Genomic DNA, 14,496 nt, shown 5'->3' on the forward strand with positions numbered 1-14,496 from the left:
TGGAAACCATTTTTTTAACCACAATGAACAGCTGAATCAAGTGATTTTGAAGGTCAAAGACATGCACTTTCAGAAAAACAAATATCACCAATTTTGTGTATCTCAAAATGAATAAAAAATGCATTGTATCATCTGTCTGCAGTTCTTTCTGGTTCATGTTCCAGATACATGGTGTAGCTGTTGTATTGGCAACATTTCTCTACGAGAAAGAAGAGTTTTGAGAACCTGTACTTTGTTGGATAGTTTGTGTGCATCCAACTCCATAAGAATCTTCTGCAGAACCTCAAAGGTGTACCTGAGTTCCAGAGGGTAGCTCAGGTTTAGTGAGTAGACCAGACCAAGCAACATTGCCATTGCAAAAGCTACATTGCCCAACTCACTCATCACTTCCACCCCCTCTAGAACAATCATAACATCCTGAGGGTCATCACCAGGCTCCGCACCCTCTGATTGAATGACACAGATTCCAAAGACTGTCTCTGCTATGGCAGTGGCGATGCTTTTATCAACTTCCTGTGACAATTTAAAAAAAAAAAAAGAGAGAGAGATAATTAATGTAAAATACCTAAAAGCTTTATTCATTCAAACTTTATAATAATGTAAATGTAATCAAAAATGACTGTCTGATATTTTTTTCTGACTCAAGACAATCTAATTCAATACCTCAACAAAGTCCTGTCTTTTAAAATATTGAGTTAGGGGTGGCTGTGGCTCAGGAAGTAGAGCAAGTTGTGTTCCCATACACACACACACACACACACACACACACACACACACATATATGGAAATATATATACATACACATATATATCGAAATCCATTTCAACAACCTGGTAGTGGGGTTAAAGAACATTTTGTGAGAAATATAGAGGCTATTGTTTTGCAATCTTTACCCCTGAATAGAATAGTCTTTATGCATTTTAGACAAATCTGTCATTGTAATATTATTTATTACTTTGTCTATGAATTTAATCATGACATACCACCCCCAATTACATACAATCAGAATGCAATGATTTCCTAGTCTCAAAACTACATGTCATTTACAAATAAACATATTCAATTTTTAATCTGGGAAAATTTGATAATTTTTAAGAAAAATATTAGCTCATCTTGAATTTGATGAACTGGCCTGGCAGCTCTACAGACCTCTGACCACCCCATAATATTTGGCACGTGATAAAATGAAAAAAATATGACAAAAGAGGACCCCAGGCTGAGAGTTTTTATCGGTTTTTAGCTTTCCGCCTGTGTTATGAATAAATTATCTTTTTTTGGTATTGATACTGGTTTTATTTATTTGTGACACCTTAAATATTGTCAGACATAAACCGGTCCGTGGAGCAAAAATGGGTTGGGGACCGCTGCTGTACATGCTGTCCTCATATCAAATTTGTATGTAGTTTAAGCCTATGTTTGCATTCTTTTTCTGCTGTATTTACTCTCAAACTCGCTGTTGAACCCATTTCCTCGTATAGGCCTCTGTAGAGCAGCTAGAATCGTGTATCAGACAAGAATGAGACAACATTCTTCTCCCAAAAGTCGAGCAACAGAGGCCTGTCCTATGAAGCGAGTTCAACATACCCAGGGTATCTTTCCCTTATCTGGATTAACACTGGTGATCAGGATATGCACTCACACGAAGTTGGTTATGAACTCATTAACTTAACCTAGGATTTCCCCGGCTTGTTTCCATAAAAAGGGTGGTGTTAGCAATATCTAACCAATCTAAAGGAGCGTTTCACGGGTCATATGACTCTTGTTCCATGAAATAATCCCTATAAATGTACTCTAGGGACGTTATCAGATAGGGATTAACAATCTATAAAGAAGACTAAAATATAACAGTAAAAAACACCCATGCTGTTTAGGGACTAGTGATGAATGGTGCAGCAAATGTTAAATCTGATGTTTTAATAAACAGAGCAGTAAAATAAACATTGTAGTTCCAGTAGATTATTTGCTTAAAGTGCTGTTGGTTATTTGTAAGGTGATATCAGCACATTAGAGTCTGACAATTTAAACTGGACTCACTTGAACACTAAAGGTTACCATCACGCAGCCTGATAAAGGAAACATGGAAATCACATTAGCTTGTCTCCATATCAAAGTGAAATCAATGTCACTGAACAGATATTTTAGGTCAATTACAAATTTAACTGGTTAGTTCAGCTGCAGTTTAAGGAGAATAAAAATGACTCAGCAGCAGATTAGAATCAAGAACAAAAACATTTACAAATGTTTCTAACTCACCAAATTTCTATGTTTATTTGTAAGTAAAAGATGGTTTTGAAATGCAAATCACTGCATTTTGGTTTTAGTTACACTTTACACAATATCCAAACTTTCTTCAATTGGGCTTGTATAAATATATTTTGTCATACCTGGGTTGCAGGTGCCATGATGGTCTTAATTTTTCTCCCTTGTACTCCACCCTTCTTGGCATATATCTTTATAAGGTTTGCCGAATAACTATCCAGCTGGGAGAAGAACTTGGACTGCAAATGGATTGTTGTAATCCTCTTGAATTCTGCACTCACCTGCAAAAGGCAGAATAATAATCCAACAGACAAAACTCAGTTTGACTAATAATAAGAATACATTTATAACTGAGATTTACACAGCACCTTTCAAAAAAACCCCAGGATACTTAACAAAGGAAAATACAACCACAAATAATTAACAGAGGATTGTGTTGTCATTATTCAGTCCACTTAAAAGTGAGTCAAGTCTGTTCAATATATATGAATGCATAATCCATTAATTTCTTGTATATTAGGTTCCTGCATTCATATTTGTAGCTGAGCTAACACAGGCTGCTTTAGCTGACCTTCAGTAAATCCCATGTGGTCACAAGTTACTTTTATATAATAATCCAATGGAAGCAAAATATTTCTGTTGTTTTAAACCCTTTCAATTACCTCACACACATGGAAGAGAGCTGGCCACCTCATTTTGAAATCAGCGATCATCTGTGCTTCACGTACTACCTCTTGCCTTCTGAGAGCAAAGGTCTTCTCCATCATTGCAGCCACCCTGTGGTCATTGTTTTTTTTCTTAACTTCTGACAGGAGGTCCACTCTGATTTCTTCTAGTGTCTCTGCAGTTTCATAAGCTGGATAACTGGGGCAGTAATTCACCTCAGCTTTTTTTGGCTTCTTCACGCCATACGCAGGAGTACATTTGCCATCAGGTTTATGTTTTAAGGAACTCACAGTAACTTCAGGGCATCCAAGCTGTCTAAGCTTAATTCGGTAGTTAGCAAGTTTATACTTCAAGCTTGTTTTCCATCCGCCATATCCAGTGACTGAACCAGGCTCTTTCAAACATGGATGGGTTGTTACAAGAGCTTCTGCGACCTCATCAAACTCCCTGTCAGAGAGGTAGACCTTGTACTGAACAATTGTTTCAGCTAAACCATCAAGAATGGCAGACTTAATTTTATGATCAGGATTCAACAAAGCTCCAGTTTCTTTGAAAGTAGCATTGGCCCTGTCCAGCTGTAGTTGAGTATCATAAGAGAACCGGGGAATGGGGAAGACATCGGGCCATGCAGTGGCTCTTGAGGACGTAGATTCAGGAGAAGACAATATGTCTGTATCAAATGAGTTCCCAGAAGATGAAAGGGATGAGGAGTCATCTAGAGTGTGGGGAGTGGTAGCAGCGGAAGAATAAAGAATTTCAAAATGAATTATTCACATTTTTATAATCAAATTTAAACTGGAATTCTCTCAGGAGTAAAATAATTAAAGCATAACATTCTCTTCAGAAATTAAAATAAATAATTGTAATTTGGCATCTTAATAAGAATTTGCTTTACCATTTATTTCAATCAATCACTAAGACCCTTTCAATGTTTTTAGCCCAACTACATTCAAATCACAAACTTGATGATGGCCAATGATCCCTTTCATCAACGGTCACTTATGGGGTTGGATGGCAGCTGCGTCCTGAAACAGATTAGATAAATCAGTCCCACAAATTTCAAATTAAAAATGATCACCTTACCTAAAATACCATTTCACAATTAAACATGTGTTATCTTAACAGGAGGGCACTGCAAGTCTCTAAGTTTATTAAGTAGACAAATATTTTACTTCAAAAAGATTAAAAAACAGAAAAAATATCAGTTCATGTTTGGTCTTTCCTCCTCAGTGTACTAAAAACATACATCAATTGTTAAGTAAACTACTGTGCAACAACTGCAACTTACAAACTTACACATTTAAACAACCCATACATAAATTTGTATTTATCACAACAGTTTCTGTGGTAGAGCCCAACTAGCTTATTTGCAGAGGTTAAGTTATAAACAATATCTACATTTGAAGTAGCTATGTCTTTCATATTAGGCTTTTATACTTGTGCTAGCTTGACATTGTGCTATATTGTTGTACTAACGTGTTAGCTAGCAAAAATGGCATAAACAGACAGATTTAAAAACAAACAAACAAAAAAACCCAAATGTGAATAAATATCACTGAAAAGAATAGGCAAACTAATGATATCTTTGCACATGAAGTATTTTCATCTGGATGGATGAAGACAGATTCACTCTTACCTTTCCAAGATGACCGCGAAGCAAACCATGTGCTTTCCTGCCTCCTGTTGTTTAAAATCTCACGTGATCTTGTGATATCACGAGTCTTTAAGGCAGCTAACCACTCTTGTTAGATTTTATCATGTCATATCAACAAGAATAAATTTAAGAGGTGCTAAGTTGGTAAATTTCATGTAGATCTTATATGATTTTATTACATTCACCTTAGAAACATAAATTCATTGTGTTCAAATTACATGTTAGAGTCATGTAAATGCAATAACCACCAAATTTTACTTTTTTGAGTGTGGAATACAGCCATCTTCTCTATATTCATCCATGCAGAGGAGGCAGCTTACAATTGTTCCACTTCATAGTTGATATCCATAGCCAGGTGTTTCAGGCCCATGCAGAACAGCAGTGGGGGGAAAGCATCTCCTTGGTTAATCCCACAATTTATGGTGGCTTGTACAGTTGGCTTGAAGTTAGCCTCCAGTGTTGTTTTCCACATCCCCAAATTTAATTCCTGATCCTTAATCAAGCATTCCAAGAGACATAGGATTTGTTTTAGTAACTCCAAAGAGTGCACAGGACTGGTCTTTTCTTGGGATCCTTGGGGATCAAGACCTTCTGCCCTTTGGTTAACCATGCCAGGTGTGTCTCATGCATTAGCAGCTGGCTGATTTGTGTTGTCAAGTGATCATGCAGTGGAGTTAGTTTCTTTAGCCTTTAGGTTGGAATCATTTCAGAGTAAAGAAGAAACAAAGGTTTACCTTCCATGTAGTTGAGCCAAGCAAAACTGCCAGCAAGCAATCGGACTGACAGAACACTTTTGGTGAGAAAATGTAAAATGAGGAATTTCAGGTGATCAATTTATTATAAGTGGTCTGTCATTCTATCTCTAAATCTCATTTTCTTTGAAATACACATTCTTATTGGGAAAAAATGCATTTGTATTAATATGCTAGATACTTATATTTTTTTAAAATCTAAAATAAACACATCTTCTGTAGAAGGTTTTAAATGTCTTCTCTATTACAAAAACATATGGTTAACAGAGCAGTAAGTTCACCGTTCATGTGCGTAATTTCCAGGGGGGTTATGATCCCCCCAATAATGAGATCCAGCCAATATAACCCCCCAATATAATTTCATCATTCCAGTTTATAAAATTATGAATTATCTTGCATAAATAGCTTGTTAATTTTCTTTAATCATTTTAATTATTGCCAGCAAAACAGTTGCATGTTTAATCATCTAGTAATGTAACCCCCCTCCCTCCTCCTTTGCTGAATACTTGGTATTAACCAACCGGCTTTCTCTACCACACCTTCACTATTTGCTGTATGTCTGTTTGCGCAGTTGCTGGTGCTAACTAAATGCTTGCTAACTGAACTGTGGAGACATCAGACATGAAAAGTGGCGGCATTGTGCTATGTGATCAAGCTGCATATTTCAGAGTGGCCTTTTATTGTGGGCAGTCTAAGGCGCACCTGAGCGATATCAATGCTTTCTAATCAGCACCTTGACATGCCACACCTGTGAGGTGGGATGGATTATCTCGGCAAACGAGAAGTTCTCACTAACACAGATTTAGACAGATTTGTGAACAATATTTGATAGTAATGGGTCTTTTGTGTATGTAGAAAATGTTTCACATCTTTAAGTTCAGCTCATGAAAAATGAGAGCAAAAACAAAAGTGTTGTGTTTCTATTTTTGTTCAGTGTATTTTAAGCATCCGTTTGCTTCGACCACACAAAGGCAAATGTGTGTAAAAATGTGGAATTCTCTCCATAATAATCGTAAGGGTTGCACAAATTTTTTTCAATTTAAAATGTGCTGTAAGAATAAAATGATAAACCAATATGAAGAAGATGAAAATAACAGGAGTTAACTGTAGAAAGAATTATTCTTTTTAGTTTTATATTTAGTGGTATTGCTTGTTGTTGAGTATATTGTTTTCTTTGTTTTGTTTAGCTGTGTGTAGGATAGTGTCAGAGTGTATTTTGGTTGTAAGTGCCTACTTGTATTATTACAGCTAGTGGGCAGGTGTTAATAAGAATTTATTCTTCTTCCTGTTCCTTTTCATGCATGGATACAGTGTTATTTTAATTGAAAGGAAGGTTTGTGTATAGGAAATTAATTACTGCTGTACCATGTGTGAAACAAAATAAAATGAATTGAAATGAAATGAAATATTTTATTTATCTTTGAAGGTAGGAAACGTCAGGCTGGGCACGGCCAAAACAACAAACAAAATATACAAGAAAGTAAACCGAATCAACTTTCCTATCATGAAAATCCCAAAGAAAATCCAGGCCTCTCATTTGTCTCCCTAACCTGAACAGGAGGAAAGGTTTTAAAAGCCATAAGCTTCCTATGAAAACAGTTACCAGGTCAATCAACAAAAGAGTCTATTTACAATATGTACAATACATAGAAAAAATAACTAATCTAGTTCTTCTAGATACAGAAACTTCATCACACACAGTACATAACTGCCTGGTTGGAAGCAGGAAGTAGGTGGAGCTACACTGGTCCTAAATTGTAGGGCGTTTCATTCAGTCTTCAACCGATGGCCAGCCTTCACCTGGAACTTACATAAGCGACCAAAAAAAAAAAAAAAAGAGAGAGAGAGAGAGAGAGATTAACAATGCCACCATCAGGAGTGAAAACAAACAAAATTATGACCTGAGTCATAACACCCGCGATTTAAAATCAAGTATTGGATATAAAATGTAGTAGCCACATTTCTACCCCTGAAGAAATGCTCGGCCTAAATTCCTACATGGCATAGTGCATCTGCCACAATATTATCAGCCCCTCTATGATTATACGATGATAAATATCAAGTGTTAACCATTCCTCGCCGTCAGTCCCCTCACCGTGGTCGGGAGACGCAAGGGGAGATGCTTCCTCCAGGGCCGAAGTTTGTCCTCCTTCGAGGTTAACTCCCTTCACTTTTGTGGAGTAGTGAGGCAGACAGAAATCAGCCGAGACACCGGAGAGTACTGAAGAGATGAGGCTTTAATAACAGTACTGCACACTTCGAAACACACTGCATAGGCTGTAGCCCGTTAGAATGCTGCTCCCGGTCGCCCTCTCTACCCATGACACACTCTCTCTTTTTTCCTTTTTTTTTTCCTTCCGCTCCCCACGTTTCCTTCACGCGCATGCTCACACACATCACGTACACTCCTTACTGCACCCGGCCACACACAAGACAGCAATTCCTGCAACACAAGGTTAAAATCTTGCAGCAATATGGACCAATACATGAGACCCTGATTGTTAGAGACAGAAACACCAGGGGATTGTGGTCACTATAAACAACAACTGGGTGGAGCTGGAACTAACATACACTTCGAAATGTTGCAGTGCTGAAAGTAATGCTAAGGTTTCCTTTTCATTTGTGCTGCAATTCTTTTGATGTGTATTGAATTTCTTTGAAAAGCAGCACACTGGGTGAGCAACTTCCTGGAGAAGTGCAGCACCTGCACCATAAGAACTTGCATCCACCTCTAGCTTGAAAGCACAAGCAAAATCAGCAGCAGCCACCACTGGAGCACTGCACAGTTGAGCTTTGGCTGAGTCAAATGACTCCTGACATCCTGAGGTTCACACAAAAGTGTTGGCAGGACTTGACAAATCAGCCAAAGGAACAACCAACAATGCCCAACTTGCAGAAGGCAGGGTAGTAGCCACACATACACAAGGGTACACTTGCTCTGGTCCTACTTGTTTTCCTAGACAGTTGACCACAGCTTTGCCAGACTCACATTTTACACGATTTAAAGTCAAGCATGCACTCTCTAACCTGGTGAAGAATTCCTGCAAAGTGTCCATGTGCTCTGACCATGTTGATGAATAAACTACAATATTATCTGAGTATACTTTACAGCTACTGACACCAGAGAGTACTCTATTCATCAGCCTTAGGAAATTGGTTGGAGCATTTCATAACCTATATGGCATTACAGTATAATGTAAGAAGTGGTCCGGTGTCACAAAAGCAGAAAAAATAAATAATGCCACCATCAGGTGTGGAGGAGCGAAATAGTACACAAAATCGTGACCTGGGCCATAATATAGCATAGAAAATATTTTTGTTACTCTTTTATTCAAGTAGAAAAACTGTATTCTTGTGTTAACAATGCCAGTAAAGCTTATCTTATCTTGTCTTATCATAATATCATGTGAACTTTATATCAGCGATTGCATCACACCTCAATAATTATATTGCTTCAAAATTGACACTAGTGGTGTGCATTACTGCATATTTTGGTATTAGTATCGATACCAAGTTTCATTTTTAGGCTGCGTGCAGGCAGAAGTGGTGATATGGAGGACCAAAAGTTCAGACACTCGGAGGCAAAACGCGAACTCAAAAAGTAACAAAACTGAGAATCCAAAAGTAAACTTAGGCAGGCAGACAGACAGAACACACAGCAAGATGAGGAAACAAGACACACTTTACTAAGACACAGACTAGACAGAGAGAGACAGACTAGACACTAAACTAAACCTGCAATAACAACAATAATCAAAACAGTAACACTAAATAATCAGAATATAAATCATAATCCAAAGAAATACCAAAAACATAAGAACTGAAAATGCTGGGTCAGAATGACCCAGAACCGTGACACCAAGTAAATACGGGCCAGTTTTGCAGATACCAATACTTTTTGAATAAATGAGGCGGATGCGTCATTAAATTGCTAAATCTCAATTAATTTTCATGACCTTAAGTGTTTTTTGTGATGTTTCCTTTTTTATTATTAAATAGTTAAAACCCCAGACATAATTAGGACAAAGTTTTGTAATTGAATATAAAATTCTTATCGAAAATGAAATTTTTTAGAAAAATCTTAAATAAAAAGTGCAGGCAAACCAGTAAACAAATTAAAACAAACAAATACTGTTGAGAAACTATAGTACAAAAATTGCAATTAAAATTCTCAACAGCAAAAACAACAACTGGTGAAAATATAAATAATATGTTAACAACTTAACAACCCCCAAAGCATCTCAGTCATGTCACGTAATGGCGCAACATCTAAACACAAGAGGCTGTTTCGTCTTTGCCGAAACCACAGCATTGCAAACAAGAGCAGAACTTAAAGTAAAGGATTGATCTCACCAGGCTAGTATCGATCCGATAACAATGCCATTGCATCAATACCATTGGTATTGATGTGTGTGTGTGTGTGTGTGTGTAATATGTGTCTGTGCATCCATATATGTATGTACACTGAACTAAAATATAAACGCAACACTTTTATTTTTGCTCCCATTTTTCATGAGCTGAACTCAAAGATGTGAAACATTTTCTACATACACAAAAGCCCCATTACTCTCAAATATTCATCACAAATTCTTCACAAATCACAAAATGTCTAAATCTGTGTTAGTGAGAACTTCTCCTTTGCCTCACATGTATGTATGTAGGTATGTCAAGGTGCTAAATAGACATATTGCACAGGTGTGCCTTAGACTGCCCACAACAAAAGGCCACTCTGAAATATGCATTTTGATCACACAGCACAATAGTGTTGCATTTGTATTTTTGTTCAGTGTATGATCACTATTAAAATGTTTTTAATATGTCATAAATGACATTATGGTTCATTTATATTTTATTTAATTTTCTATTTTAAAAGATCGTCCACATTTACTTTGACACATATTAAGTAGCTTAAATCTACCAAAAGTATATTCTTTATATTGAACTACTGCTATAATGACTCTGACTCTCCAGCTTTCAGATTAGTAGATTTGTGTCAGACTTGCTGACACTGAGATGAGCCATAAACACAATAGTAATGTTATCCTTTATTAGTTCTTTCTCCTTTCTCACACAGTTATGTGAACAAAGAAAATGATCCTTTTCTGCCCTCTGCTGTCACTCAGCTTGCGATACAGCTACACGGACCAAACATGTCCTTCCTCATAATTGCCATAACTGTAAAAAAAAAAACATGTGAAAATATCACCTGGTTTGATGAATCTCGTGGTCAAATTTGGGCATAAACAGCATGAAGCATGGATCCATCCTGTCTTATCGGAATTATTTTCTTTGTCTTTTAGTTTCAAGTAAGCATTGTTTAAGTGCCACAGCCAACCTGAGAATGTATGCCCTCTGTGTCTGTCCCCCATCTTCTAGCGGCTGCCTTCAGTATGATAACATAGCATGTTGTATTTCACATTCATTTGACTGGCAGGCATGAGGACCCCCACAGGAAAGGAAGACCAGGAGTCACCTCTGCTGCTGAGGATAAATTCATCCGAGTCACCAGCCTCAGAAATCACAAGTAATGCCAAGAGTGTCCAAAGCAGTAATCACAGCAACGGGTGGCTACTTTGAAGAGTCTAAAATATAAAACATGTTTCGATTTATTTCACAGTTTTTCATTTACTTCATAATTGTGTGTGTGTTCCTTCATAGTTTTGATACCTTCAGTGAGAATCTACATTGTAAATAGTCATGAAAATAAAGAAAACACACAACATTGAATAAGAAAGTCTGTCCAAACATGTGACTGGTATATAACTGTAATCTCTTTGGTTCAATACATAGATATATTCCACCTGTGGCAGAGAAAAAATAAATATAAAGAAAATGTCTTTTATACTTGGTAAAAGAACAAATTCTTTTTTGTTCCTTATGACGACGTGGAACCCGTGACCGTCGCTGACCTGTGTGAAGTTGATGGTGAAGATGGCGTGTGAGCGGCTGCTGACATCGTGCATGCCGGCGCTGGCGGTGGTGCGGTTGATGTTTCCGGCCTCCATCAGCTACGTAAGGCCCACCTTTCGGGTGCTCCCTGACTCTCAGGTTGTAGGTCTGAGTGGACTTCCTCCTCAGCAGGTCTCTGACCCTCTCGTTGTAGAGCTTCAGGTAGCTGAGGGCACAAGCACAAACGTGAAAGCAGCCTTTCCAGCATTTTGGACCCTCAGGTGCTGGAACCGGTCTCTCACCTGACTTCTGTGTGAAACGAAGCTTCGACCCATCGAGTGGCCTCCGAGATCCGACTGAACAAACCCTCACAGATCCTCGGGATCAGGCGGGCGTCGCCCTAAACTGAGACGACACCCATCATACCAGAAGGCTGAGCTTTCATCTAGACCGGGGTGGGGAACTCAAAGAGTCAAAAAGCAATTTTTGACTCTCCCAGAACACCCAAAGCACTTTATACAGAATGCCTTATTCAACCTTTCATAGAAGCGCCTAAGTGTTTTCCATCTAACATTTAGACACTTCCAAACTTCTGGGGTATCTTGGTATCTTGCCTAAGGACATGTGGCATGCCCCCCGACTTGATGATTGATGACCTGCTCTTCCTCCTGAGGTACTTTGCCATGAATTGGCGTTTTAGTTACTGGTTTCTAATACAGTATGGTGTATATTGCATTTGAAATTATTATTATTATTTGGTAAGTATTTTTAACATATTTGGTAACCAAATCATAGTTGTATGTTGTTGTAGTTGCAGCTCTTGCACTTGATTAACTGATAACCAACAAGTGTGACCACACCAATTAAAGCAGTTTTGGCATTTTGCTCATCTATTCCAACAAACTGCTTGTCTGGAAAAATCCAAACTGGTATATGTACGCGTAAACACCAAAAAAAAAACAAAAGAAAACCCTTCACTTTCACTAGACACATCTAGGCGTGATTGCTGAGGAATTAAGAAATCAGTTAAATAAAACATGACTGATAAAGTGAAGTAGAATGAGAATTCTCAAAAAGCAACACCACACTACAAGAAACACATGAGAAACATAGTCATTGAGATCTAACAATCTGGAAAGGGTTACAAAGCCACATCTAAAGCTTTGAGACTCAGCAACAATGATATAGCCATCATCCTCAAAAGGAGAAAAAGTGGAATTACTTAGAGATCTTAAACAGGGTGTTCATGTGCAAAATAATGAAAAATGACAGAAATTTGGCAATTCTGCAAAGAAAAATGGGTCAAGATTCCTCTCCAGAAGGAAATACTGCAAGGGTGGTATAACGAGTCATAGGTTTAGGTGATTATTATTTGATTATTTTATGTTTTCACTTTTGAAATCATGTGTAAATGAATAAGCACACATAATTCTGCTCTGCAAATATTTATTTGTCAACATGATCTGAATGCTACATGTTTATTTTTGAAGATCACACTTGTTCTATCATAAATGGATTTCATATCACACCTGCTTATAACCTGAATTTATGTAAAAATGAACATTTAATGGACCATATAGCAGGTCATGTGTGTAAAAAATTGCCAAAAGAATGCACGCATCTGCTTTCACACACATATGAACTTGAGTGACATCCTTTTCTTAATCCATAGTGTCTAATAATGTTGACCCATTCTATGCAGCTATCTCCGCTCTTCAGGGAAGGCTTTCTAGAGGTTTAGGAGTGTGTTTATGGAAATGTTTTGACTCTTCTTACAGAAACACATTTGTGGGGTCTGACACTAATGGACAAAAAGATCTGGCTTTCAGTCTGCACCCTAATTCAAACCCCAAGGTGTTCTTTCGGGTTGAGGTCAAGACCAGGGTTTTAATAGTTTTGCAATTTTCATTAGTTTTTATTTTTACTTAGTTTTGACTTCAGATTTTCAATTTTATATCAGTTTTAATTAGTTTTTACCAATTGTTTGCTAGTTTAGTTTTTATTTTTTTGAAAATCCTTAGTTTCAGTTTGGTTTTGATTAGTTTCAGTTATAGTTTTAGTTGTGTTTGCAATAATTAAGTGTAACAAAATCCCAGTTTCATCATATCAGTCATGCTCTTCTGCTTATCCTTGGGTATGTTGCTATTCCAGCTACCATCAGAATCAGAATCAGAATCAGAATACTTTATTGATCCCTGGGGGAAATTATTTTTTTGTTACAGTGCTCCATTATAAACCAAGATAAACCAACATTAAGACAAGACAGACAATACGCTAACTAAGAATAGTACAATATATACATATATATATATATATATATACATAAGTCACTCATTAATAAATAGCTGGAAAAGAAACGTGTAGTTGTAGCAGTAACCAGTGTGTTAAGTGGATGCGTTGTACAGGGAGATGGCCACAGGCAGGAAAGATTTCCTGTGTCGTTCAGTGGTGCTTTTCAGTAATCTCAGTCTCTCACTGAACGAGCTCCTGTGACTGACCAGCATGTCATGGAGTGGGTGGGAGGTGTTATCCAACATTGTCTTTATCTTGGACAGCATCCGCCTCTCCGACACCACCTTGAGGGAGTCCAGCTCCATCCCCACAACATTACTGGCCTTACGGATTAGTTTATTAAGTCTGTTGGCATCTGCGACCCTCAGCCTGCTCCCCCAGCATGCAACAGCATAGAGGATCGCACTGGCCACAACAGACTCATAGAAAATCCTGAGCATTTTCTGGCAGATGTTGAAGGACCTCAGTCGCCTCAAAAAGTCTCAGACAGGCACATCATCTCAAACAATAATCACATTTGTTGGTGAGGATGTCACCTTACCATGCCACCTGAAACCTGCATCAGATGCTGTCTCTAAGAGTGTAGAGTGGAGGAGACTTGACCTGGATCCCACATATGTCCATGTGTGGAATGAGGGCCAAAACCATCTTGTTAATCAAAACCCATCTTACAAAGGAAGGACAGCACTGTCCACTGGAAAGCTGAGGCGAGGGGACTTTTCACTGAAACTCTCTAGAGTCAAACACTCTGACAGTGGCACATACACATGCTATTTTCCTTCAGAGGTCAAAAGATCTACTGTTGAACTTCTTGTTCGTAAGTGGGAACTTTTTTGTACACATTTTCAATTACAATAAGCTACAGGTGGATGACAAATGAAAGGAAAAAAATTAACTGCTGAGCCTACAGTAAGGGGATCAAATGCCTCTGTTATGCTAAGGGGAGCATTTGGTTGTCATGGTTTTAATCAAATTGTGCACTTA

General features: G+C 37.8%; 1 protein-coding gene across 1 annotated transcript; it reads right to left on the reverse strand.

The window, feature by feature from the left end:
* Positions 1-153: 153 nt before the first annotated feature.
* Positions 154-3,026, reverse strand: LOC146390145 (uncharacterized). The gene is made up of 3 exons (XM_084920755.1): positions 2,922-3,026; positions 2,385-2,540; positions 154-513 (listed from the first exon to the last, which is right to left on the reverse strand). The coding sequence occupies exons 1-3, from the start codon at positions 3,024-3,026 to the stop codon at positions 154-156; spliced, it is 621 nt and encodes a 206-aa protein (XP_084776881.1).
* Between the last annotated feature and the right edge of the window lie 11,470 nt (positions 3,027-14,496).

The sequence above is a fragment of the Perissodus microlepis genome, chromosome 3 (genome assembly GCF_051167445.1).
Source record: "Perissodus microlepis isolate ML-2025 ecotype Zambia chromosome 3, ASM5116744v1, whole genome shotgun sequence".
Taxonomy (NCBI): domain Eukaryota; kingdom Metazoa; phylum Chordata; class Actinopteri; order Cichliformes; family Cichlidae; genus Perissodus; species Perissodus microlepis.

Coding starts and splice junctions, on each gene's coding strand:
- LOC146390145 (XM_084920755.1), bottom strand. CDS start 3,026: ATGATGGAGAAGACCTTTGCTCTCAGAAGGCAAGAGGTAGTACGTGAA. Junction 2,541..2,921: donor CTCTCTTCCATGTGTGTGAG/GTAATTGAAAGG, acceptor TGCCTTTTGCAG/GTGAGTGCAGAATTCAAGAG. Junction 514..2,384: donor TCATGGCACCTGCAACCCAG/GTATGACAAAAT, acceptor AAATTGTCACAG/GAAGTTGATAAAAGCATCGC.